Source organism: Capricornis sumatraensis, chromosome 3 (assembly GCF_032405125.1).
Source record: "Capricornis sumatraensis isolate serow.1 chromosome 3, serow.2, whole genome shotgun sequence".
Taxonomy (NCBI): Eukaryota; Metazoa; Chordata; class Mammalia; order Artiodactyla; family Bovidae; genus Capricornis; species Capricornis sumatraensis.
Window position 1 is genome coordinate 175022334 of NC_091071.1, and position 26524 is coordinate 175048857.

At 59.8% G+C, this 26524-nt stretch overlaps 1 protein-coding gene across 1 annotated transcript; it reads left to right on the forward strand.

Moving 5' to 3' along the window:
* Positions 1 to 26524, forward strand: WNT4 (Wnt family member 4). Its single transcript, XM_068969398.1, has 5 exons — positions 1 to 77; positions 15427 to 15662; positions 25033 to 25164; positions 25284 to 25426; positions 26057 to 26524. Exons 1-5 carry the CDS (start codon positions 1 to 3, stop codon positions 26522 to 26524), a joined length of 1056 nt encoding a protein of 351 aa, XP_068825499.1.

The following is a 26524-nucleotide window of genomic DNA, read 5'->3' on the forward strand; positions in this document are numbered from 1 at the left end:
ATGAGTCCCCGCTGGTGCCTGCGTTCACTGCGCCTCCTGGTCTTCGCCGTTTTCTCGGCCGCCGCGAGCAACTGGCTGTAAGTCCGGACCCGGCGGGGCCGGGCGGGGGCCGGGGCGGGGCGGGCCCCGGGGGCCGCGGCCGGTGCCAGGCGGCGCGGGGGGCAGCGGGCGCGGGGGCGCCCGGCAGGTGTCTCGGCCGCGGGACGCGAGGCTCGACCGCCCTGTGCGCCGCCGCCGCCACTGCCCCGGCCTCCCTCTGAACACCCCTCTGCCCGTGTCCGGCTCCCAGCTCAGGGGCGGCAGGGGTGGCGGCGACCGCCCGCACCCCGAGGCGGCCTGGGGAGCCCGGGAGCGCAAGGGGCGCGAGCGCGGGACGGCGGCAGGGGCGGGGTGCCGGGTGCGGGGCGCAGCCCCGGCTGGGCTGACAGGTCGCCGAGGAAGCGCATGACGGGCGAGAGCCCTGGCTGCTAATAGCAGGTTAATCCCCCACGACGTCCAGGAGTGAGCTCCCCGCGCCTAGCTGCCCGCGCGGCGCTGCCGGCTGGGCCGGAGGCGTGCAGGGACCTGTCCTGCTTGGGGGCCCAGGAGCCGGGATAGAAGCAGGGAAGAGACCGGCCGGCCTCCGGCAGCTGGCGCTGGCCGGCCTTGGTTCTCCCTGGAGCAGGAAGAAACTCTGTCCAGAGCTTTAAGAAGGCAGCAGCCCCCGGCTCCCTAAGTCTCACCTAAGAAGGGGGGGCAGTGACCACTGGTGACCTGTTTCTCCCTGACTGGGCCTGGCTCCTGGGACTCCCTGGGAAGGGGTCTGAAGGTTCGCTGGGGGCAGTGGGGGATTCTAAAGGGATGAGCTTCCATGAGTGGGTGAACAAGGAAGCAAGAGGGCCCTGGATCCCTTCTTCATCCCCCTTAGTGATGGTTTTCACCCCTGCCCCAGGCTTCACCCTGGTCCCCATTGCTTCTGCCCAGAACTCTGCCCCCATTGGCCGCCGTGGGCAGTCAGTGGGGAGCCAAGCTCCAATATTGATCTGAAAAGCATGAGGTGGGAAGGGGGATAGCCAACAGTGTAGCTGGGGTTTCCATGGAGACAGCGGGAGAGGAAAAAATTCTCTCTGCATCAAGACCAAAGAACAAATATCTCCCATGAAATTGCCCCGAGTGTCCAATGGCTGTTGCTATGAGGTCATTGTGGCCGCTGGGGCCCTGCAGGCTGGAAGGAGTGCGTTTGCTGGGGTCAGAGCCACCCAGGGCTTGGGGGACGGAGGTGATGTGGAATTCTCCCAGCTGTTCTGAGAGCGAGAGTGAGCGACTCCAAGGCAGCCCAAAGTGGCTGCGGAGCTTTTGTTTTTTTTGGAGACTTAATTTGATTAACACTTCAGGGGCAGTGGCAAAGTGTACAGAGACCAGGGTACCACCACCTCTTCCTGCTACCCCTCGGCAGGCCACCCATCCTCCCACCCCGAGTGGGGCCTGGGGGTCACAGAGCCAAGGAGGGGGGCTGATTGGGACTTGGGGAAGTTCATGGTCCCTGGAAAGCATGGGTTCAGAGCCAGGGTCTCCAAAGCTAGCAGGAGTAAGAACTGGGTATGGCCCAGGGCTGAGGGCTACAAAAAGGCAGAAGAAGTGACAGTTCAAGGGTCTGACCCAAGCCTTGGGGAGAGCGAGACATCCACAGTGGAGTTCTTCAAGAGCATCTAGTGTCTGGGCCCATTTTACAGATGAGGAAACTGAGGCCCCAGAAGGGGAAGATACTTGCTCATCTCAGAGCAGAGAACTGATCCCAGATGTTCTGACTTCCAGGCAGTGACATACCTCCTTCCCTGAAGCCGTCCCAAACTTAAGCCAGCATGGCGCAGGTAGTGTCACTACCCACCTTCAGCCACATCCAAGCCCCAAATCCCAACCAGGGAGGCCGCTCCAGCTTTGGGTCATGCAAACCGTGGGGAATTCCAACAGCTCAGTTCTCCTGCTGCGCTGTGGGGGGTGGGGTGAAGAGGGGCGGCCTAGAAGGAGAAGGGAGATTGGCAAACCTGTTCTCTGCAGCCGCGATGGTTCAGGTTGCCACGTAGCAGGTCTCCGGATGACCCAGCTCGCTCCTGCTCCACCCCGGGCTTCAAGCCAAGGGTCTCTCTGCTCGGCCCAAGGCAGGAGAAACAAGGGGCTTCCCAGGACCCCCACCAATCCAGAAAGGTTGTGATGGAGAAGAGATCTCTGAGCATATTCCAAGAATGGGTCCATCACCAGGCAAGGGACTGGGCCAGCTCTGGGGGAAACAGATGTCACAGCCGGGCCTCCAAGGAGCTTGGAGGAAGACGAGGTAAAAGCAGGCCACGGATGCCTGAGAGCGTGAACATGCAGTAGCTGTCGGAGGAAGGAGACGAGTGAGAGCTGGAGCGGTCATGGAGGGGACCTGGCCTGAAGGCTGTAGAGCCCTAACAGTAATCATTAGAATAGATCCTCCTGTGCTGGCTACATCCTGACAGCACCTGAATCCCATTTTACAGAGGAGAAAATTGAGCATCACGGAGGTAACGGCCCCGAGTCACCTGGCTGGTAAATGGCAGAGGCGTCTAACCCAAAAGCTGCCTGTAGAAGGAAAAGTTTCTGGCAGGCAGATGTCCATCCAGGCATGATGGCTGGCACTGTGTCTTTTCCAGCCATGCTGGAGGTCTGGCCCCAAGAGGATGGCTGGCAGCACTCTCAGAGGGGCAAGGCCGGGGTGTCCCTCCCCTTCCAGTACCTAGAATCAGGCTTCAGCCAGGGCCGGCTGGCTGGCCGGTTGCAAGAGCTGATGCTGTCTGTTGTCTCCGTAGGGCGGGTGGCCTGGCGGAGAGGCCAGGTGTCCCGCTGCGTGCAGCTGTTGGGCAGGATGGAGCTTGGAGCTGGGAGGGCTCTGTAGCCTGAGGCCTGGGCAAGCCCAGAGAAGCTAGAAGCTGTTGATTAGACTTGTGTCTGGCACCAGGAGTGAGTTGACAGCTTGTGGCAGCTCCCACCACTGAGGGAGGGAGAGAGGGAGGGATGGATGAAACGGTCCATCAGTGGAAGGCCTGGATCTTCCACAGACCTGGGCTTGTAAATGTCTCTGAGTGTTTCCCCCGGCACTGGGGCCATGCTGGCAGTCAGGAGACTTGGTCCCCAGAGCTGGGTGGCCTGGGATGGCCTCTTTTTCCCTCTGGGCCACAATCCTCAGCAGATTGTTCTGAACCCCAGATGGAAGTATGGGAAGAGTTAGACAGATAAACTAAGATAGAATAGATAAACTAAGGTTTTATCACGGAGGATTTCCTGAAGAAAGGCGGTGACGTGCTGAGCTGGGGCCCCCTCGGAGGCCCAGTAGACACGGCCAGGCGGCCTGTGCTACATTCACAGGTCATCCAGCAGGGTGGCAAGGGCAGATGGCATACAGTTCCATCCCAGGTCTGCCCCTGACCAGAGGGGTGACCTCGGACAAGGTACTTACCTTCTCTGAGCCTCGGGTTCTTCATCTGTGAAATGGGACAGACACGTGAGGGTGCTGAGGCTACAGAGAGCCCGTGCACATGGCATGCTGAGCACAGAGCCAGTGATGGAAAGGGCAGCCGTGGACGAGGCTGCCGGGAATGGTGGCAGCTGTCACTGAGCTATACTCCTGGTTACAGAGACGATGGAGAGAAAGGGCCCTCGGGAAACTGCCATCTACCTCCTGTGACTTTAATCACACAGGGAGGATCCCAGGCTACTGCCTCCCCGGTTTTCAGCCGGGGCCCCTGCAAGAGCCTCACCAAGCCAGGAAGGCCAGCTCGGCTCCTGGGCAAACCCTGCTGGCTGGAGGGGATGCTGCTAGGAGCTCCCTTTGCTGCCCCTGAGGAGGGCATATCACTCCACGCTGGACCCGACTCCTCACAGGCATGCCTCCCCATCGCCCGGCCAAGTTCCCATGGGCCTGCTCACCCAGCAGGCGCTGGAGTGTGGTGCCGCTCCCTTGCCCACGAGTGGAGTGACGCCTGGCGCTCTGGGCCGGGTGCAGCCAGAGCCAGCCAAGATGTGCAGTGCCAGCCCCGCAGCTAAAGGCGTGGTCCGTCTGCCCTAGGAAGTGTCCCCCTAGTCTCTGGCTGAAACCCCCGCTCCCTTCTAAAGAGCAAATGCGCACCCCCGGGGGTCCCCTCCTGCGGCTCTGGGCGTTGGATTACAATCACTGGCACGCCATGGCTCTTCACAGTTTGCACTGGGATTTCTCTCTGTTGGCACTTGGGGCCTGTGCTGTGCGTTGTTGAATGTTTAGCAGCATCCCTGGCCTCTCTGCCCATCAGACACCTGTAGCGCCCTGCCCCCCACCTTCCCCCCACACACACACCCCACCAGCCAGGGAATCACCAGAAATGTGCCCAGACCTTGCCAAATGTCCCTGGAGGGCAGAATCACCCCTGGTTGAGAATCAATGCCTTACGAAGCATTTTCACACCCATTTCCTTATAAGACTTCCCTGGTGGCTCAGATGGTAAAGCGTCTGTCTACAATGCGGGAGACCCGGGTTCGATCCCTGGGTCGGGAAGATTCCCTGGAGAAGGAAATGGCAACCCACTCCAGTACTCTTGCCTGGAAAATCCCATGGACAGAGGAGCCTGGTACAGGCCGGGACCCCTGCGAGTTTGCCAGGAGACGGGGGAGGCAGAGAGGGGCTGGGAGGTGGAGAGGGGGAGCTGGGGGTACAGCTCCTGGTGCAGGCTCCTCTGTCCATGGGGTCGCAAAGCAGACACGACCGAGCGCCTTCCCTTCACTTCCTTATAAGAGCCACATAACCTCTGCCCCTTCCCCTTCAGAGGAGCGAGTCCATGTCCAACCCCACTTCAAAGGCCCAGAGGTGCGGTGGCTTCCCCAAGGGGCATCCTGCATACCAGGAGCAGCATTTGACTCGCTCTCAGATGTCCAGACCTCGTGGTTTTCCATCCTCTCCTTAGAGAACTGTTTCCTATCATATACTGTTGTTGTTTCATCTTTCAGTCGTGTCCCACTCTTTGCAACCCCCATGGACTGTATGTAGGCCACCAGGCTCCTCTGTCCGTGGAATTCTCCAGGCAAGGATATGGGAGTGGGCTGCCATTTCCAAATAACGTGGCTCCTTCTGCAAGGTTAGAAACTTCCAGAGGCCAAGGCTGTGGCATGAACACCTCCCAGCAGCCTCAGTGCCTGGCAGGTGCCGGGCCTGTAGTAGCTTCTCAGTCAACATTTCATGAACAAAGGAAGCACAGGCCTGTTCGCTCCTGAGGGTTTTAAGTTGCTGTCACATCAGGCCCCATCTGATGTGGGCCCTCCCACTCTGAGTGGGAGGGAGGCTCTGCCCTACTGCCCCGAGTCGCAGGTGATGCTCAGGTGTGCCAAAGTGGGTGTCAGGGTACGCGGCTGTCGGCCAGCAGATGCGCGGCTCTAGCCCACCCACAGCTCTGGGCCAGGGCACCCGCTCAGAGCCAGGCTAAGAGCACTTTCTCCCCTCACCCTCCTCTCAGGGCCCTGGGACCAGGCCTGCCTGAGGGGTTTGTTCAAGCAGCAATCATGGCCCAGCTGTCTGCCGTGGCTTGACTTTCTTCCCTCAACCCTGGATTAGCAATTGAGCAACTCAGCATCTGACAAGACAGTGCTCCCCAAACCTGTTGAAACTCGCCCAGCTTGGGCCCTGTGGGTGCCTTGGGAGAGCTGAGCATTTGCACCAAGCCTCATCCTCTTGTCCCCCGCTCTGGGAAGAAGGGCTTGGTCTGAGCCAATCGGGCATGGAGTTGGCCAGGGAGCCACCAATGAGGGGGGCGCGGGGGGTAACATTTGCCCACCCCATCACCCCCACTCCAAACAAGCCTGCAAGAGCCACTCGGTGGACTCAGCTGGGAGGCAGGGCTGTGACCCCATGGTTGCTGTCCAGATTTCCACAGGAGTTGCCAGGTTTTATCTCTGAGTCCTGAGCTGCATCTTCTGTGATCCAGCCAAAGCTGGAAGAAGGCTCGCTCCCTGCCGTGACCCCCAGCTCCCCCTCTCCCCCTCCCAACCCCTCTCTGCCTCCCCCGTCTCCTGGCAAACTCGAAACCAAGCTCCGTTAGTTCCCTGGCCAAGTCAGAACCCCCGCAGCGGAGGGGACCTGGTCTGAGAAAAGAGGCGAAGGGCGGGGGGTGGCGGGGAGTATAAGGAGGGAGGGAACCCCCCCCGACAGCTCTCAGCTCACAAGGGAACTTGGAGAGGCCCCTTAGAAGCAGCATGACACCGCCAATGAGACCAGAGGGGCCTCTTTGCCGCTGTGACTCCAAACGGTCCTCTTAGACCGTTTCTCACTGTGTTCACACACAAGTCACTGTAGACCTGGATCTCAAGAACTCCTCTCCAAGGACTGGAGACCGCACGCAGGGTACCCCCCTTGAGTCAGGGATGCCTGGCTGTCCTGGCACCCCGGGGCTGAGAGGATATCTCAGCCATCAGAGTCAGAGGCTCTTGGAAGTGCTCAAGTCAGCCTCCTCCAGGGACACCGAGCCTCCGAGCAGGAGGGCGAGTGCCTGGCGAGCCCTGTTTGATGACGGCAAGCGCTTCCTTGTCCAGACAGCTTCTCCATCAGGCGCCGTGCTAGGCACCTGGTGGTCACAGGGCACAGCAGTGGTAGACCTGGAACGCCACTCGAGGTCTCTGACTGCTTTCCGGACTTTTCCCTGCAGCAGGTGAAAGCAGGCCTGCAGCCCACCCCCCTTGCCCATCATCCCTGCTGGAGGTGATGAGCGACAAGGGAGGAGCTCAGGTTTTCCCGCCAGCCCTGTTGGGGTGCGAGTGTGGGCTTAGCCGCCAGCTCCCCCAGGCCTGGGCCTTGAGCAAGGGTGCACCAAGGCCAAGGAACTCGCTAGAAACCTAAAGACACAGGGCATGAGCCTCACTCAAGGGAGCCCGCACTGCCCTCTGGACAGCTCAGGCGGCTTCCCCATCCCTCCTGGCACCCCTCCCTAGGACTCCCCCAGCCCAGCTGCGGAGAACCACTCAACAGTTTGATAGCTCCAAGGCAGGCAAGGCACTCCAGGGAGGAGGGTCAGATGGGTCTTTGCAAGGGAGACGCTCTCTGCTGGCAAATTCGGGGGCGAGCCACGGTCAGGAAGTGCCTTAAATTCAACGCCCACTGGGCCCACAGCCACACCTTCCCCCAGAGAGAGAAGGAAACTTCTCCCCGCCTGGCGCAGCTCGGGAAACAGCCAGGTTCAGGTCTGAGCTGCTATTTGCTGGCCCTGAGTCAGCCACCAGCTCCCCCGGGAACAAATCCTGTGAGATGGGAAATAAGAAATGGGGAGTGGGGCGGGATGCCAGGAATGGCAGGTAAGGACGTGGGGGCCACACTGGGCTGGGAGTGAGATGTCGAAATGGAGGAAGAGGCAGACAACTCCGGGACTGTAACACTGCAACGATAACCCATCTTTTGTTCATTGAGGTAGAGGTGAAACATGCACGATACTTCAATGCTGATTCGTCACACATGTTCAGCTAGACCACCCCGTTTTGCGTGCGTGCTATGACCCCTTGCTCAATAGATGTTCTTGAACACATTAAAAAAAATAAGGAGAGAGACAGAAGATCGGGGTGCTGAGGCTACTGAGGATGGGGAGTAAAGGGAGCCAGGGATCCCAGGAGACGGGGAGGGGGGCCGAGCAGACAGCACCCTAGGGTACAAGAGCGGGGCCTTGGGCTGCAGGGAGGCTGTCATTCCGCTCGCAACTGAGGGAAAGCGCTTGGGGCAGAGAGAGCTTGACGTGGGCACTGAGAGCTCTATGGAGCCGCGCTCCGTCTGGGGGAAGAGTGGCATGCAGGCAGCGCCCACCGCCCCGCGGCCCCTGCGGGCATCTCCAGGGCCAGCCCCTCCTCGCTGGCTACCCCTGCAGGGCTTTCCGGCCAACGGCCACAACTCCTCCCACTGCCTGAGAAGCTGCAGAGGTCACGGACTCAGACACTGTCCAGGCGGCCACGTAACCTCCAAGCCATCATCCTCTCCAGCACCCCTCACCCCTGAAAGACGCCTTCACTGTTGGGCAGGAAAGACACAGGGTCTCTAGAAAGAGAATGGAAGAATAAGACTGCCTTCCTCAGACCGGTGCCCACTGATGCCAAACCACCAAGTCCTTTGTGCCCTGGGCCATCGCTGGAGCCTGATGAGCCAGCCCAGGTTGAGAAGCCAGAAGGACCTGTTTTCAAGTCTTGACCACCCCTGAATGGCTGCACAGCCTTGAACACACACCTCTCTGAACCTCGGTTTCCTCATCTGTAAAACAGAGGGGATGATACCCACCTGGAGAATCCTGCATGAATTTATGGCTCTATATCCATGTAAGGTGGCTTACCCGGTGGCTCAGTGGTAAAGAACCCACCTGCAATGCAGGAGCCACAGGCTTGATCCCTGCATCGGGAAGATGCCCTGGACGAGAGCATGGTAACCCTCTGCCGTGTTCTTGCCTGGAGAATCCCATGGACAGAGGAGCCTGGCGGGCTACGGTCCACGGGGTCACAAAGAGTCGGACATGACTTAGCACACACGTGTCCGTGTAAGGATATAGTGGAGCACGCGACTGCTGTTTGAGGAGCAAAGTGACAAGGGGTGTAAGGTCCCTCTTCCTGCCATCTAGTCCCAAGAATGGTTCCCAGGTGTCCTGGGCACACCACTATCCCTGCCACCCTCACGGTGGGGTCCCCAGCTCCGAATCTCTTAACAGCACCATCCCCCGAGTCCCCAGACCACCCGTTCCTAGAGGACCCACCTAACGGGCCAGACCCACTGGGAACACCCCCTCTCTCTCTGAGGACTCCATCAGGAGACTCCGTCAACCATCCACAGTTGGGATCAAGGCTGAAGTGATCCACTGTCCCCAAAGGGCACGTGTCCTGCCCTCTGGGATGCTCAGTTGAAAGAAGGGCTGGGAACCCAGGTGGAAGGGAGCGGATGGAGCCAAGCCAAAGACAAACGAGCTGAACCAGCCTGGGGTCCCCCGGAAGAGGGGGCAGCTCAGGGGACTAAGGAGAGGCTTTGGGAGGGCACGGATCCTGACGCTGCTGATGAACATGCTAATGGTACGGAATAGCGATAATATAATCGTGTTGCCAGCAGGAGAGGAGTGCCTGCTGTGGGCCTGTTTAACCCACCTCAGCCTCCGGAGATCGAATGCTTCTTCGCCCCATCCTAGAGGGGAGGACACGGCCCCTCTCTTGCCGCCAGTAACACGGAGACAGGATGCTGACCCAGTCTGTCCCTCTCTCTTGGGCAGTGCCTCGCACCACCTGCCACGGGAAGGGATGAGAGTCTTGGGACAGGGCCACCAAGGCGACTGAAACTGCGGGTACAGAAGCCCCCCCGAGGCCTGAAAACCGCTGGGGATGTGGACGGCTCCTGGGAAACCACGGACTCCCCACCCGCCAGAAGTGCCGGGGGGCCCCAGATGGGTCGCAGACCCTCTCTCCCTCACCCGGCCGCATCTCCCTGGGCAGGCAGCTCTCTGATCAGCAGGCACCCGGTTCCTTCGGGCTCCTCCTCCCAGTCTCTTGGCCTCCTTCCTTCCTGGTGTCGCCCAGCAGGCATGACCGCTCCTCGGGAGGCTCTAAATGCGGCCTGGGCAGCAGGGAGGCCCGAGGGAGGAGGGGGCAGAGAGAGGCTCAGGCCGGCCTCCCAGCCCCCGCCTGCCCGCCACGGGCCGGGACCCAGGGCACTGACCCGCCCGGCCTCCCAAACGCTCCAGCAATTTCCCGTCCCCGGTCCTCCTGACTGCGCAGAGCCAGAGCCGGGGCAGGAGGCGGAGAGGTGCGGATTTTCCTCTAGGAATTTGTGTGTGTGTGTGTATATATATATATATATATATATTTTTTTTTTTTTTTTTAAGCCAACAAACCTGGAAAAGCTTGGGACAAGCCCAGCTAATTTTAGTTTCTAATGAAAACAGCAGGTGGCTGAGAGGATCTGATCTCCCTGGCAGGGCCAACAGCCCTCCGGCCTCGCAGGCGGCAAGCACGGGCCACAGGGAGGGCCTCCTGGGAGGAGCCTGGCAGACCCCGAGCCCCTGCGGGAGGAGACGGGCACGCGCTGGCTGGCAGTGGGGCAGCCCGGGGTGGGGAGGTGGGGGGGTAACCTGATCGATGGCACGGCTGTGGCTGGAGTCCTAGGTGGCCCTGGGCAGTGGGTGGCAAATGGCTAAGCCTGTGCTCAGCAGCAGCCGGAAGCAGCCTAAACAGGGGCAATGTAACCCCAATGAGGGAAGAGGCAGGGGTGGCCGAGGCCCTCCGCCGGCTGGCCCCACGCTCCGCGTCTTCCCCAGGAATGGCCTGTGCGCTTGACATCTGAGCCAGGCCCAGCCCCAGGTCAGAGAGCAGCACACATGTCTCTGGGGGAAAGGTTGAGCCACCTGAGGGTGTGGGGAGGGCATTCCTGAGGCCCCTGGGGCCAACTGGGCCTTGCCCCCTGGGCTCTCTAAGTCCTCTGCAGGCCCAATGGCCAAGGAGCCCCCAGGTTCTTCAATCACCCCTGCCCTCCCCTCTCCTGAGCACTTTGCAGGAGGGGAGCTGAAGGGACCTCGTGAGCACAGGGCCCTCCATCTATGTCGCAAGCATTCACTGAGCACCTTCTATGGTCACAGCCTGTGCTGGACGTTGGGGAGGCCACAGGCTGGACACACACCGAGCGGGGCGTGACGCCCTGCAGCTGTCAAGCGAGACAGGTCCACAACCGGGGTGCAGGGGAGAAAAGGTCCCAGTGTGAGCTGGGTTTGCATTCCAGCGTTGCTGCTCACTAGCTTTGTGACCCTGGGATGTCACACCCCCCTCTGGGCCCCAGTTTGCTCATCTGTAAAACGAAGCTAGGCATCCTAACTGAAGAAGCAGTGCGGGCCAGGGCCCACGAGGCTTGGGGTCCTAAGCCCCCCGCCCCTTCTCCAGTCCCAGTCCCATTTCCAGTTCTGACTTCCCACCCTTTCCAGGCAAGAGAGAATCGGAGGGGGTTAGGGCTGTGTGGCGTCCCCATGGGAGGGGTCAGCTGAGGGGCCAGACGAAAGCAGGGGCCGAGGGTGGTGGGCATTGGTGCCAGCCTTGGGGGGCAGGGACACTCCTCAGCGGAAGAGCTTTCTCAGCTTCTTCCTGGAAGCCGTCCCAGTGACTCACAGCCGTGGCAGGCCGGCAGCTCACCCCTAAATCCCTTCTACTGTTATTTCAGCCTGTGTCCCTCATTGAGTTCTGAGCGGGGCAGGCGGAGGGCGGGCAGAGGGTAGGGGGCTCCGCTGGTCCATGTCCCCCGCCTTCAATGGCAGGGCCTCCATCTATCAGCCTACATGGGATGGGGCCAGAGGCCTCTGCGGCTTAAACCCCTCCATCCCCGCGGGCTCTGGCCCTTTCGCCTGCAGTAGTACCTTGAAGAGACAGGCTCCAACAGGGCGGGGACTGGTCCAAGGTCGCACTGTAGGTGGGTGGCTCCGCCAGGCCTCCCCTGCTTGCTCGCCCTGCCCAGAGAACCCCCACCTTGGACACAGAAGCCAAGCTTCCGCACCACCTGCCCTCCCCTTCCCCCAGCCCCTCAGCAAGACACGAGAAGCGGGCAGAGCGGAGGCGGGGGCCGGCCAGCTCTGTGCCCCCATGTCACCACCCCCCGACCTTCTCCTAGAAGCCAGCTCTGGCATCTGAGCAGGAAAGGATCCAACTTGTAGACCCAACTCCTAGTCCCCCATCACTGGGTGGCCTCCCAACATGGACCTGGCCCATGGCCAGTAGCCAGGCTCTTGGCGCCCCCTGCAGGCCAAGAGTGCCAAGCAGTGCCAGCTCCACAGCTGGGCCGGGGGTACCGTGGACCCAGACAGAGCCCCCTCCCCTTGCAGAGGCACCGTCCTGCGGACCCTCAGCCATCTTTCCACCCCTGTCTCCCTTCTGAGATGCTCAGGCATCTTGCCCAGGCCTCACAGGGATGCTACCAAGCCTCTGTGCCTCCTCTGGGCAGGACCCAGTAGCAAAGACTGGGAGCCTCCCGGGAGGCAGGCAATGGGGGGTGGGTGGGGGCGGGGGGGAACTGCCTCTCCCCAAGACCACCCACCTCCACCTCCCGAGCTGCCAGGGAAGGGCGAGAGCCTCAGCGTCGCGGCGCATCCAAAAATCAGCTGAGGGCAAGACGCAGCAGCCGCATCGCACCAGCAGCCTGGGGATCAAAATCATCACCTCCACTTCCCGGAACAGGAAAGCCAGATGCAGGGAGGCCCGGCAAGCAGGGGGCCGGTGCAGCCGTGAGGAGAGAGGGCGCCAGAATCAGGTTCCTGGGGGACTGGGGAGGGAACACCACCAGTGGTCACCCATGGGCTTCCCCTAAAACCCCTCCAGCCTGGCTTCACTGCTGCTGCGGGGAATGTGTTCCAAAGCCCACATACCCACCAAGCCCCGCCTGGAGTGGGGCCCAGACACCCACGCTTTCGGCAAAGCCCGCAAATGTTTTGCTGCACAGTCAGATTTGAGAACCATCACTCTGGTCCAGCCCCCACGCCCAACAAAAAGAATCCGGCTGCTGATGGTTTACTGCCAGTGGGGAGAGCTCGGCAACCCACAGGTAGCCCACTGTCTATCTACACCTTGGTCCGTGTCTTTAGGTCCAATGAACCCAGCTCCCAGCAGCCTCTGCCCACCGGTGACATTCAAGTCCTTGAGTCACTTAAAAGAACATCGTCTCTACCAAAGGCTTTGAAGTCAGGCAAAACCAGGGGCAAGTCCTGGCTCTGCCTCTTACTTGCTGTGTGACACTGCACACAAGGCAAAGTAACTGTGCCTCAGTTTTAACCTCTGTAAAATGGGAGCTCATTGGCTTGCTGAGGATTAAATGCAATCACGTAAGTGAAGCGTTAGGCTTTACTGATTAAGGGCCATTGCTGTTGTTGTTTAGTCGCTAAGTCGTGTCTCTTTGCGACCCCAGCAATTTAGGCTTCCCTGTGCTTCACTATCTCTCAGAGTTGGCTCAAACTCATGTCCATTGAGTCGGCGATGCCATCCAACCATCTCATCCTCTGTTGCCCCCTTCTCCTCCTGCCTTCAATCTTTTCCAGCATCAGGGTCTTTTCCAATGAGTCGGCTGTTCGCATCAGGTGGCTAAAGTATTGGAGCTTCGGCTTCAGCATCAGTCCTTCCAATGAATATTCAGGGTTGATTTTCTTTACGATGGACTGGTTTGATCTTCTTGCAGTCCCAGAGACTCTCAAGAGTCTTCTCCAGCACCACCATTCAAAATCATCCATTCTTCGGCACTCACCCTTCAAATCGGTTATTCTTATTGCCATTGTCATAAAAATCTCCCTTGTCTCACTAGGATTTCGGTGTGATTTTCTGTCTGGGTACCGTGCATTTATTCATTCCTTCACTGGGCAAACAGGTGTCAAGCTCACACCCCATCGTCTGAGGCCTGGCTCAGACCATCTTTCACACACAGGATCCCTGTAGTGGCCTGACAACGGTTCCTTGACTTGGCCACAACTGGTGGTCACCCCCTCACCTTACAGGTGGGAAAACTGAGTCCCAGAGCAGTGGCCTTCCCCTTTATCTTTCTTCTGATAGAAGTCTGTCCAGCTTCCCTTTTGAGACGCACCAGCATCTTCACCTCCACCCCGGAGAGCCACCGCTCCTGCCTCAAGGAGGCCTGGGTTGCCGGGCTGGTTCACTGTAGAGTCTGGTGCAGCGGGACACCTCCTCTCTTTATATGCAGAGCCCCTGATCTGTGAGGTTGGGGCTGAGGCTGAGGGTAGGTAGAGCTGGGGTCTGAGTCTCCTGTGGGAAGTTGGTGGGAAGGTCCCTTTCCTTCCCTGAGCTGACCAGTAAGATAAGGAGTCTGGACCAGACCAGCTGTCTCATTCCTGAAGGCTGTGATTCTGTGCGCTCTGTTGTATCTCCAAGAACCTGGGAGGCAGCGCCTGGCAGCCCTGCCCTAAGCGGTGGCGGGGGCACCTCCCAGTGAAGAGGCAGAAAGGGAGGCAGGGGAGGAAAAGGAGACCTTCCAGAGTCACTGCTCAGCTCTCCTTCCACCATCAGGCTGCTACTTGTGCGCCTACTACGTGCACTGGCCTCAGCCAAGGATGCTGGGATGGGTGGGTGGGGACAGGTTCAGGGGCAGAGTTTGGAGCACAAGCCTCGGGGTCATCCAGACCCAGATGCAATGTAGGGCTGCTCTTCCTTACAAATTGGGTGACTCCGATGGCCACCTCCCTGCTTTGAAATACGACCTGACACGTAGCAGGTGTTCAGTGAATGCACACTCTTCCCTTGAGAGAGAAACCCCTTTTCTTCCTCACAGGGTCTTTCCCCAGCTCTGCTCCCACCCCAGTGAGCGTCCTCGTATCTTGCTCCGGGGCCCCTTACATCCAGGCCCACATCACAAAGCCATCGTCATCAGACAGGGCAGAGCCCTCTGGGGTCCTTATGGAGGAGGACAGGCAGGGGAAAGGCCCATGGGGTCAGAGGAGTCTGAAGCTCGGCTCTGTCACTTGCTACCTGGATCCCCGTGGGCATGTCACCCTCTTAGCTTTTATGTTGGAGTCCATGAAATGGGCACAATATTTGTCAACTCATAGATTGGGGGTGAAGTGGGTTTGATCCCTGGTTGGGGAACTAAGATCCTACATCCCATGTGGTGTGGTCAAAAGATTACAAAGTCAAACAGTCATGCTCTGTCTGTTGAAATGGATGCAATGAAGCCCCCTCTCACATGCGCCTGATTGCAGAGTGCCTTGACAGAAAGCTGTGTTATCTGGCCTGGGATCCCCTTCCAACACTGTGAGGTGGGGCAAGTGCTGGTGCCTCATTCCCGGGTGGTAAAGAATCCAGAGGCTGAGCGGGGAGCCCGGCACACTTTGTTTTCAAAGCTCACACTCCTTCATCGCCGTCCCCAGCCCCGAGTCCTCACTGCACGCACTGTCCTAAGTGCCACCACTGTGATGCTGGTCTCTGCCTGGGGGTCTGGGAAATGGCTGGCAATGAGGATATTGGCCGTTGGTTAGCCAGAAGGTGGGCTTAGGTTGCAGGGGTGCCTGCCTGGGGATGAGGGAAAGAGACACAGCAGACCAGACAGTGGCTCCAAGGCTTCCAGACAGAGGGCATCTCGACATGCAGGGACAATATCTGGTGTAACATCAGGGCCCAGATGCCCATGGCCCAGGGGGCCCCCAGGCGGGGAGGCATCCCACGGAGGCTGTCAGCGGCTCTCCTAGGGCTTCCTTTAACTCCAGCCGAGATGGAGGCCTTGTACAAGACAGCCCTTCCCCACTTGCACCCCCCACCGCCCAGGCAGGAGGGCTGTCCCTGGACCCAGAGAGAAGCCAGGGCCTCATCGCTGGGGCACCTGGCTCCCAGAGCCCTGGACAGGGCGGGGGGCCTCCACCTGGGCGTGGAAGGAGGGGGGCAGGCGCTCTGCCTGGCGTCCCACCCCACCCCACCCCACCCCGCTCTCCGCAGGTACCTGGCCAAGCTGTCGTCGGTGGGAAGCATCTCCGAGGAGGAGACCTGCGAGAAGCTCAAGGGCCTGATCCAGAGGCAGGTGCAGATGTGCAAGCGGAACCTGGAGGTGATGGACTCGGTGCGCCGCGGCGCCCAGCTCGCCATTGAGGAGTGCCAGTACCAGTTCCGGAACCGGCGCTGGAACTGCTCCACGCTTGACTCGCTGCCGGTCTTCGGCAAGGTGGTGACGCAAGGTGAGGGCGGGGCTCATGCGGGTGCCGTCTCCTCGGGGGGCCGGAAGGGGAGTCATGTGCTTGGGAGTGGCTTGACCGGTCCATCACTCATCACAGGATGGCAGGTGGAGGCCCGGGAGTGAGCAGGATGCAGCGGAGGCAGGGGTCGGAGGTAGGAGGGCCTTCCTTCACCGACACTAGCGCAATACCCCGGGCAGCATCTTCAATCCCGGGGTCATCATCCTGTTTCAGAGTCAGAATCCAAGACTCGGGCAGGGGAAAGGATGGAGCTGCCTGGAGCTCCTCAGAGGGTGAACAGCAGAATCAGAAATGAGATCCGGGGCCTCCAGACCTCCAGCCCCATGCCGTTCTTACCTTAGCGCTCAGCCTGCCGCGTAGGCAAGACTGCCTCCTTTGTCCGTACCTTTGACAAACCCTATTGGGAACCTGACCATGCCTGGCTCTGAGACCCTGGGAAGACCACTTGGATCCTGTCCTCCCAGGCTCACGGTCAAGGTCAATACTGACAGTCCAGCTGGGGCAGTGGCCCTCACACCCATAGCACCGGCAAGGGACCAACTGTTGAAGTGTTTTAAGTGATACGAACGCATCTGGCCCCTTGAGACAGGCTTCCATCTTGCAAATGAAGAAACTGCAGCACCCAGAGGCTAAGGCACTTGCCTACGGTCACAGAACTAAAAGCTGAGCCAGGCCTTGAGCCCACAAGGTCCAGCTCCAGGTCATGTTCTGTCTTACCCACGGTGAGGGGACACAGGAGCCTCGGGAGCCCAGGGTGGAGCTTGCCCCAGCCAGGGCAGGTGCTCAGGGGGAAAGCTCCCCCAAGGAGGTAGGCCCTCAGCTGACACCAGGAGTATGAGAAGGCCTTCAAGCCAGAGGAAGGTGGGCCAGGGCATAGAGGACGCTCCAGGCAACTGGAAGGCTCCCCAGGAGGGCACCGGGTCAAGCTGCTGTCCTCCAGGGCGCGCTGTGAACCAGCTTCCTCTTTTTCTACTACTTCCTGAGTGTGAAACTGACACTCTGGGCCACCGACTGTCCACGGGCCCCGTGATGTGCCTGGGCAGCAGGAGGGCGATCCTGGGCCAACCTTTGTCTTGGCACCTGTGATCCTGGAAGGCTGCGACTGCCGGGCTTGTGGCAAACCATTTAGATGTTGTTGGAAACCAACTGCGATAGAAATTTGGAAGCCTTTCTCCTGAGAGCTGGCAGGGGCCAAAGAAGGCACGATTGTGCTTGGCCCAGCTGAATGTTGCTGCTTCGTGGAAGAAGCAGAGCCCCAGGGTGCAGCCGGGGAGCTGAGGCCCTCCTAGGACCCGAGTGTCTGTCTGTCTGCTGAGGCCCAGATCCTAGGCTCAGCAGCAGACCCTGGGCCTAGGAAGCCCCTGGCACACAACAGGTGTTCTGGGTTTCAGGTGGGTTGGTGAATAGATGGGCAGGGTTTCACGCGCCAGGTGCTCTCATACCCCCATGCCTTTGCACGTGCTGTTTCCTCCACCCAGACACCCAGTCCTCTTTCTCCGCCAGTCTTTCTCTTTCTCCCTCCTCCAATCTTCTCAGCTCCTGCAGGCAGCGGGGTTGCTTTGTTCCTCGGGGCTCCAGAGCTCTTTGTTCATGCTGGGGTTTTTCCCCCCCTTTTTTGGTAATTGTTTTTTTTTATATAATTTTGAACTTAGAGAAAATTTGCAACAATAGTACAAGGAATTCTCATATACTCTTTTTTTTTAACGACTTTTTTCTGTTATGGGCCATTTTTTAAGTCTTCACTGAATTTATTACAATACTGCTTCTGTTTGGATCTTGGGCTGCCCTGAGGCGTCGGGGATCTTAGCTCTCCGATCAAGGATCGAACCCATGACCCCTGCACTGGAAGCTGAAGCCTTAACCACTGGACCACCAGGGAAGTCCCCCCATGTGCTCTTTATAAAAAGAGGATATGACGGGTTTATTCAGTCAGCTCTCATCTTCCTTTTTTTTTTAAACTGAGGAATAATTGACATGCATTATATTAGTTTCAGGGTATAATATAATGAGCCAATAACGTGTATATATTACAAAGTGATCACTACAGAAAGTCTAGTTAACATCCATCACTACACAGATGTAGACATTTTTTTCTTGTGGCGAAAACTTCTAAGATCTCCTTTCTTATCCACTTTTAAACATGAAGTACAGTATTACTATCTATAGTCACTACGCCGGACAGCACGTCCTCCTGATGCATTTGTTTTTATAACTAGAAGTTGGCACTTTTTGGCCCCCTTTACCCACCCCCTGCTTCTGCCTCTGGCGCCACCAATTTGTTCTCTGAATGTATGAGTTCTGTTTTTCCTATGAAGAATTGCCGTAACCTCTTTACCTAGATTCACCAGCTATTTACATTTTAACCCACTTGACTCATCAAATTCTCTCCCTCTCTCACTCCCTTAACACACACACACACACACACACACTTTTGTCTCAACCTTGTGTGCCCACGTGGCTTTCAGTGCACCTTTCACACTGACCTGTGCTGGCTTTCTCCCCCACCCCACCCCACCCCCACCTCCATCCCTAAACCTTGAACTCTTTCAAGGCAAGACAGATGTCTCATTTACCGGCTTCCCAGCACATGGCCGAGCCTGGCATGGAGGATAAAGTCGATGGATGCCATCCAATGGCAGAGAGCAAGTCAGGGCACGGACTCAAGGGGCAGAGGAGGGGAGGCGCGGATCGGTGCAGCCCGAAGCTGGTGAGGGACCCTGCTGAGAAGTGCTTTCCTCGCCTGTGTCTGCGCCAGGAACCAGGGAGGGGGCTCAGCCCTCCCAAGCAAGCTCAGGGAGACGCCGAGACTCCGACCAGGTTTGGCTGGAGCCTGCTCGGGATTAAAAGTCCAAGTGACTCAGTCAAGCGTCCAGTCTCCTCGGGGCTGAGTCAGGGTGGGCATTCACCGGGCAGCCACACCAGGCCATCACACTGGGCAGCCACACCAGGCCATCACACCAGGCAGCCACACTGGGCCATCACACCGGGCGGCCACACTGGGCAGCCACACCAGGCCATCACACTGGGCCATCACACTGGGCAGTCACACCAGGCAGCCACACCAGGTCATCACACCAGGCAGCCACACTGGGCCATCACATCGGGCGGCCACACCAAGCCATCACACTGGGCGGCCACACCAGGCCATCACACAGGGTGGCCACATTGGGCTACCACACCGGGCCATCACACCAGCTGGCCACACCAGGCCATCACACCAGGCCATCACACCGGCCAGCCACACCAGGCCATCACACCAGGCCGCCACACCGGGCCGCCACACCAGGGCGTCACACCAGGGCGTCACACCAGTGCATCACACCGGGCCATCATACCGGGCAGCCACACCGGGCAGCCACACCGGGCCAGGGCCGTCATGTTCTGGAGGAGTCTGAGCTCTTCCCACCCATCCATCTCCTCACTGTTGCATTTTCCATTTTCTTCCCTAGTAAAATGCCTCCTGGGAAAGCCTTACTGAACAAGAGAAGGGACTCGTCCCTCTCAGGGTGGCTGAGACGCTGGGGAAAGAGCGTGGGCAGTGTGGCCTTGGGGTAGGGACCACCCTCCCAGCCTCGGTGTCCTCACCTGCCAGTGGGACCCTCCCCTGCGCTCACTCATAGCGTCGTCACCAGATACTGTGATTTGGGGCAGCAACTGGCCTGGGCAGGCCTCTCTCACAACTCCCAGGTTTTGGGGTCAGGAGGCTTGGCCGGTTCCCAGATTCATGAGCTGCCTGGCTGGGGTCATGACCTCAGACCTGGAAAGGTAATAGGTCACAGATCCCTCCAGGAGCCAGGCCATTCTTGGAGGAAAAAAATAGCCCCATTTGTGGAGGGCACTGCCTCGCGTCCAACCACCCTCATGACAACTCCAAGTATGTAGTATTATTCCCATGTTACAGCTGAGAAAAGTGGTGCCGCAGGCCAAGGGTGTAACCCACCCAGATCCAGACCTGATCCAGGCAGAGACCCGGGCAAAGTCCATCCCGTGTCCAAGCTTCCGCGGCATATCCCTTGGAAAGGTGGCTAGGGGGCAATCCTTGTCCCCGCATCAGGATTCAGAGATGATGTCTCCAGACCCCTGAATGACTCCCAGAGGTGGGGTCGGCTCTCTTACCGCCAGCGCTGCCCGAGGCAGCACGGCTCTAACCCTGCACCCCCGCTACCCCCCGGGCAGTGGACCCCCTCCGCTCCTGGCCTACAGAGGCAAGACAGACAGTGACCCATGAAGACAGTGTGTAAGTCTGGGCCAAGGCATGTGCTCTGGGCTGAGACTATGCCAGGAGTTTGGTGAAGTCGGCAGGGGGCGGGGGGCGGCAGGAATGGGGCAGGCGGAGGTTCTTGGCGGGGCAGGCGCTCAGGGCCAGATGCGGGATGGCCTCTGTGCGGTCTGGTCACTGCCGGATCCCTGCGCCTGGGGCAGCATCGGCGCACGTAACTGATAAACATTTGTGGAAGGAATGACGAATGACCAGGGCTTGAGCAGGGAGGGAGAGGTCGTGCGGTCCAGTGAAAGTTCAGGGTCACCGTGAACAGGATGGGCGGGGGTCTCTGAGCGGGGCTAGTCCGAGCAGGATGTGGAAAGGTGGGGAAGACACCAGCCCCTCGGGTCCCCGCTCCTTCCCTCTGTGCAGGATGCTGGGGCCCCCCTGCCTCTTCACACCCCACTCTGTGAGCTCCACCCCACCCCTGTCCCGAGAGAGCGGCCTCCCTGAGCTCTGAGGCCCCATCAGGCCCTGCCTGCCACCTGGACAGGACAGGTGATGAGTCGCAGCCAAGTGAAGATTCAGCCCAGGCTGTCTTTCTAGTCCCCGAGTTCGAACATCAGGGCATCTTTTTTTTTTTTTTTGGTTGTGCTAGGTCTTAGCTGCATCACGTGGGATCTAATTCCCTGACCAGGGGTCAAACCCACACTCCCTGCATTGGGAGCTCAGAGTCTTAGCCACTGGACCACCAGGGAAGTCCCGGTGCCTCTTCCTGGTGGCAGCATCAGGCTGGAGGTGGGGAGCAGATGCTTCTCTGGGCTGCGACTCCCTGACACCTGTGCTCTCACCTTCGTCCTCGATGTTGACATCACGTTGGACCAGAGAAGGGGGCCTCTCGAGCCAGCCTTTGGTGCCATCAGATAAGTCACAGGAGGCCTAGGGAGGGGGTACCCCGGAGATACTCCACACTAGGGGTTCCTTGAGGACAGGTTCCTCTGGGCCTCCCTGGTGCTGGCACAGGGCCTGGCTCACAGCAGGTAACCCTCTGGTGAAGGAGGTGTCTCCACCCTAAGGAAGCTTTCAGCCCAATGGACAATATGCGGACAAGCGGCCCTCAGGGTATAACTGCCCTACCAATATTTGTTAGGGAATGAATAAAATGGCATTAATTTCACCCAACAGTAACATTCACAGCAGCGATTGTCTCAAGCTCCTACTCTGGGCCAGTGACTAAACATTTCCTGTGTTTGACGTCAGTAGATTTCCAGACCCACCTGAAGAGGTCAGGACGATGTCAGCCCCATTCTTTGGACACAGAAACCGAAATCTCACATCTAGGAAGTGACCAAGCCGGGACCAGACTGCAGGCCTGCCTGGCTGAGCATCCCCGCTCCTCCCGATAACCTTTCCATTTCCAGGGAGCTGGGAAAGGCCCGTCACTGCCAGCTCTGTCCTGGGAGGAGGTGAGGGATAGCGTGGCCCCTGGAGCTTCCCGTCTGGCTGCAGACCAGCCACACAAGACACTTAGAAGACGAAACAGTCAGAGTAGACAGCCAGCCGGGGAGGGGACCCAGGGTCCCGGGGATCCGTGATGGAGGGTGGGAGGAACTGTCAGGGCCTGGCCTCCCGGGGCAGCGTTATCTTCCCCATGTTAGAACTGGAAAAAGGCACAACACAGCTTTGTCCAGCTCCAGCGCCTTTACTCTTTCCCCTGTCCTACGTTGTGTTGTAAATCCAAAGAGGCTTCCTGGAGAAGGTTTCAAGAAAAACAAACTAACAGCTTTTGCCGACAAGATAGCAAAGGAAACTGGACAGTCAAGCGAGGGGCAGGGATGGGGAGAGACCAAGGTCAGGACTCTCTCAGAGGCCAGCCTGTCCTGCCCCTCCTCCTAGGACTCCTGCTGGGCCCGCTTTGGAAACATGAGCTATGCTCGGAATGCCAGTGCCACCAGGACACCTGCCTGGTGCCCCAGGGCATCCCCGTGCCCACGGTTTCCTTTCCAGCCCAACTCAGCCTTTCTTCCAAACACTCCCTCCTGCTTAAACGCCCTTCCTTCCAACATCTGGGGAGACAGTGCGTGTGATGTGCTCGGGACAGCACAGGCCCCGGTTCCTGCTCGTCCACTGGCTGACTGAGGGACCCTAGGCGAGCCACCAGCCTCATTTTCCCTCCAGGAGCAGAGCTGGAGAGAGCTGGGTGGCTCAGGTCATCATGAGCACGTGGACAGGCCCTGGCATGTGGGAGGCCCTCAGAAAGGGTAGTTATCCCTGGATCCCGAGGACGACTCTGAATTTCCCAGCTGCAGGCAGCCTTCGCACCTTGGAAAAGAGGACAGTGAGGTGGGACCCAGAGGACGCTCAGGATTTAGACCCTTGGAGCCAGGGAAGGAGGTACAGAAAAGAGCAGGAAGGGGCTGGATGTGGAATGGAGCAAATGGCTTTATGGAAACGGCAGGAGCTGCGAGCAGCTGCTAGCACTCTCAAGTGCTCTGCCTTCCCCTCGCTGGCTCTGCCGTCCCAGGAGGACAAAGCCAGGACTGTCCTCCCCCTGCAGCTGGCATGCACAAACCCTGAGACAAGGGAGCCGTCATCTACCAGGCCGCTGGGGAACTCCACTCCGCGGCCCTCACCGCTGCACCGCAGTCCTTTTTCTGGGTCTCAGCGGTCTCTGCCCGGTGTCCCACTGGTGAGAAGCCTCCAGCCGGGACACAGGGGAGAAGCTGGGAGGAGCCACAGAGCTGGAGTCAAGGGATGGGGACTCAGGGCTGCTCAGAAAAGGCCGCCGCCGCTGCCATCAGCTCTCAGCACAGAGGGGCTTGGTCACATTCTCCAGGCCTGGGGGCGGGGGCAGTGGTGGGGGGGGCGCTCCCATGCTGAGCACTGCTCACCATCCCCACAGAAAGAACCCATAAAAGGAACTGGACAGGTCCCACAGCTCAGGGCTTCGTACACAGAGGTGAGAAGAGATGGGCTGTTTATTCCTGGGGACTCTGGGCTCCGGGGGGCAGGACTGTGTCAAGGTTGAAACGCTGGAGCCAGGCTGACCAAGTCTGATTCTGCCTCCCCCGCTTCCTGGCTGGATGTCCTTGGGCCAGTCGCTTCACCCTTCGGTGCCTCAGTTTCCTCATCTGTAAAATGGGGAGTAAAAGTCTCTACTTCACAGGGATGTTGTGTTCAGACACTGCATGACACAGAGTGAGCTCTAAGCTTCAGCTCATGCTATTATCTTCATTCCAGAACCTCTTCTGTTCCACCCAAGCAGAGAGAACCATAGTGCCCTTGCTCCCAAGGCTGCAACAGGGGGGCCTGAAGTTCTGGCAGATGGGTGTTGGCTGGGGATGAGGCGGAGGTCTCCCTGAGCACCTCACGGGGCACCCTGCACCCAAGGCGACCAGCACACAGGGGAGGAGGTAGGCCCGGAGCTTGGGGCAGGCTGGGGGCCGCCTGAGGGCCCAGAGAAGCAGAGGAGCCGGGACTGCGCCCGGCCAGGAGCTAGGGCCATCCTGCCGGTCCCTTCCACCCTATCTCCTGCCATCCCTTCCCCCTTGGTCTTTGGGGCAAAGATTTGTGCTGGTTCAGGCCTGGAAATACCAGGAATACCAGAAACTAAAGTCGTCTCTCTTTGGGCGGCCACAGCACGAAACCAACCAACATGATCCTGCTATTAACCTCGATTAACTTGGAGAGGATTCCGCCTCAGGCTGTCAGCCCCCGCGGCTCTGGCCAAGCCCCTCACGCCGGCCCAGAGTGGCCAGGCCACGGTAGAGGGCAGGCCGCGGGGAGTGGGCGGCGGGCAGGATCCCTCGCTCGAGGGCCGGACCGAGAACAGGGCGTCTTGAGCCACGGGGGCCAGGGCTGCCCCCCACCCCTGCCCACAGACGCGGGCACACAGGAGGTGATTGTTTCCGCCTGACCACGGCGACTGCTCCCCAGGGCAGCCGGGAGCACAGACCTGGGTGTCGCAGAGGTAATTGCCAACCGCGAGGCCAAAGCCTGCCCCCTCCGCTCCTGCGGACACGGACACTCCAACAAGAGACAGAGGGACAGTCACGGGCACACAGAGGCCCTCACAGGGCCCAGGAGAGGTGCAGGGCCCATCCAGTCACACACCCAGCCAGCCGTGCGCACACGCACTACACACACACAGACACACACACACACACACACACAAACATACCCCCTCCCACCATCCACATCCCCAGAAAGAGCCTACACAGCAGCTACACCCCCCGAGGCACAGTTCCTAGGAGGATAAAAACACCCATTCAGGCGAGAGACCGGGCAGACACCAAAATAGAACCACCAAGAAGTCAGGGGGCGGAAGGGAAGAGACAGGGAGCAGAGGCGGACTGACCGGAGCTCGGGTCCTGGTTCTGTCACTTCCTGACGGGCGACTGGGACCCACTTCCCCTGCCCAGACCCGCACCGGGCCGCCTGTGAAATGGTCAGCTCCCCAGAGGTAGAGGGCGCCCCCTCACTGGCAGTGGCCCTGCCTGGTAAGTGGTGGGGCCGTTGCTACTGCCATTTACCCTGAAAGGTCTAAGGAACCAAGGTGGTCTCAGAAATGGGTCCAGCCTCAGCGAGGAGGGGCTAGGGCAGCTTGACAGGGCGAGGGACCCCCTCAGAGACTTCAGAAAAGGCAAGAAGAGCCAGGCAGACAGGCCCGCCCCGGGACTCCTGCAGTCTCGGCACGTTAATGCACCTCTCCCTGCCTGCCCTGTCGCTCACAAAAGGACGCTAGCATCACTCATCTCCCGGAGAGGCCGTGAGAGCAGGATCTGGGGGTAGCTCAGAGCACTGAAGCTGGACCGGCGCCACTCAGCTACGAGCCACGTGGCCTGGGACGAGCTGGCTCATCTCTCTGAAAATGGGGATGACAGTTGTACTTACTGATGGGTGTGGGGCGGACAAATGCCTGGCACGTGTGAAGACTGCGGGGCAGTGCCTGGCGGGTGTCGCTGTGTCCGGTTGTTGGTGTGCTGAGAGTGTCAGCTCAGCATAACCCATGGCTCCACAGAGTCGCTGTCTCGCTGTCTCTCTCCCTGGCCGCCATCGTCCAGGAGGGTCCCATCGACCCCCCTCTATAAAAGAGGGTGCCAGGGGGCAGAAGCGCTGGGACCCAGCCCTGCCCCCCTCTGCCTCCCACAGGGACTCGGGAGGCGGCCTTCGTGTACGCCATCTCTTCGGCAGGTGTGGCTTTTGCGGTGACGCGGGCGTGCAGCAGCGGGGAGCTGGAGAAGTGCGGCTGTGACCGGACTGTACACGGGGTCAGCCCGCAGGGTGAGTGGGGGCGCTGGGGAGGGCGTGAGTGGGTGGCCGGGGGTGCATGGGTGGGGCACCTGGGCCAAGCCCTCACTCACCCGTGGTCTCGGGTGCCCCCCGCCCTGCCACCCACCCAGGCTTCCAGTGGTCAGGATGCTCGGATAACATCGCCTATGGGGTGGCCTTCTCCCAGTCATTCGTGGACGTCCGAGAGAGGAGCAAGGGGGCCTCATCCAGCCGGGCCCTCATGAACCTCCACAACAATGAGGCCGGCAGGAAGGTAGCGTGGGCCCCCCTCCCCGCCGGGAAAGGGCAGGCTCGGCAAGGGCCCCAAACCCTCCCTGCCAGGCCCCTCCTGTGGGGCGGGGTGTGTGGCAAGAGGGCAGACAGGTGAGCAGGCCTCACGGAGTGTGAATGGCCATCCACATGCGTGTGTGCACACAGCTGTGTGTCTCCATCCCTCCGTCACACACACACCACCCACCCCTTGCTCTGCGTCCCTGCTAGGACCGTGGCCTTGACTGTGACACCGTCTGCCATCTCAATACCCACTCCTCGAGGGTCCTTGAGTGGCAGGTGCAATGCAGCCCTGTCCTTCCCCTCACATCAGCTGTCACTGGTTCCAATGACACTGCCCTCTGAAGGGTCCCTCCTCCATCAACCCTGCGCAGCCCCGACACCAAGGACAGTATCTTGGACTGTTCCCCACATAGCTGAGCAGCTCCTGTGGCATACAGAAGGGGCTTAAGACAGAGGAAGCGCCACCCTTTCTCCCATCCTGCGGCATCCCAACCTCGCCCGCCCCCTTCCGTGGTCCACCCCCAACCCCGGCGGCCCCTCCCCAGCCCCGCCCCCCCCGCGCCCCCACCCACAGCTCCTGACGCCCCTCTCACCTCCCCCTCCCCCGCAGGCCATCCTGACACACATGCGGGTGGAGTGCAAGTGCCACGGGGTGTCGGGCTCCTGCGAGGTAAAAACGTGCTGGCGAGCCGTGCCGCCCTTCCGCCAGGTGGGCCACGCCCTGAAGGAGAAGTTCGACGGCGCCACGGAGGTGGAGCCCCGCCGCGTGGGCTCCTCCAGGGCCCTGGTGCCGCGCAACGCGCAGTTCAAGCCGCACACGGATGAGGACCTGGTGTACCTGGAACCCAGCCCGGACTTCTGCGAGCAGGACGTGCGCAGCGGCGTGCTGGGCACGCGGGGCCGCACGTGCAACAAGACGTCCAAGGCCATCGACGGCTGCGAGCTGCTGTGCTGCGGCCGGGGCTTCCACACGGCCCAGGTGGAGCTGGCCGAGCGCTGCAGCTGCAAGTTCCACTGGTGCTGCTTCGTCAAATGCCGGCAGTGCCAGCGGCTGGTGGAGCTGCACACGTGCCGGTGA

Excerpts from the sequence above, each read along its gene's own strand:
- WNT4 (XM_068969398.1), top strand. The coding sequence starts at position 1 with ATGAGTCCCCGCTGGTGCCTGCGTTCACTGCGCCTCCTGGTCTTCGCC. Across the intron at positions 78-15,426 it reads GCCGCCGCGAGCAACTGGCT|GTACCTGGCCAAGCTGTCGT; the intron begins GTAAGTCCGGAC and ends CGCTCTCCGCAG. Across the intron at positions 15,663-25,032 it reads CGGCAAGGTGGTGACGCAAG|GGACTCGGGAGGCGGCCTTC; the intron begins GTGAGGGCGGGG and ends TGCCTCCCACAG.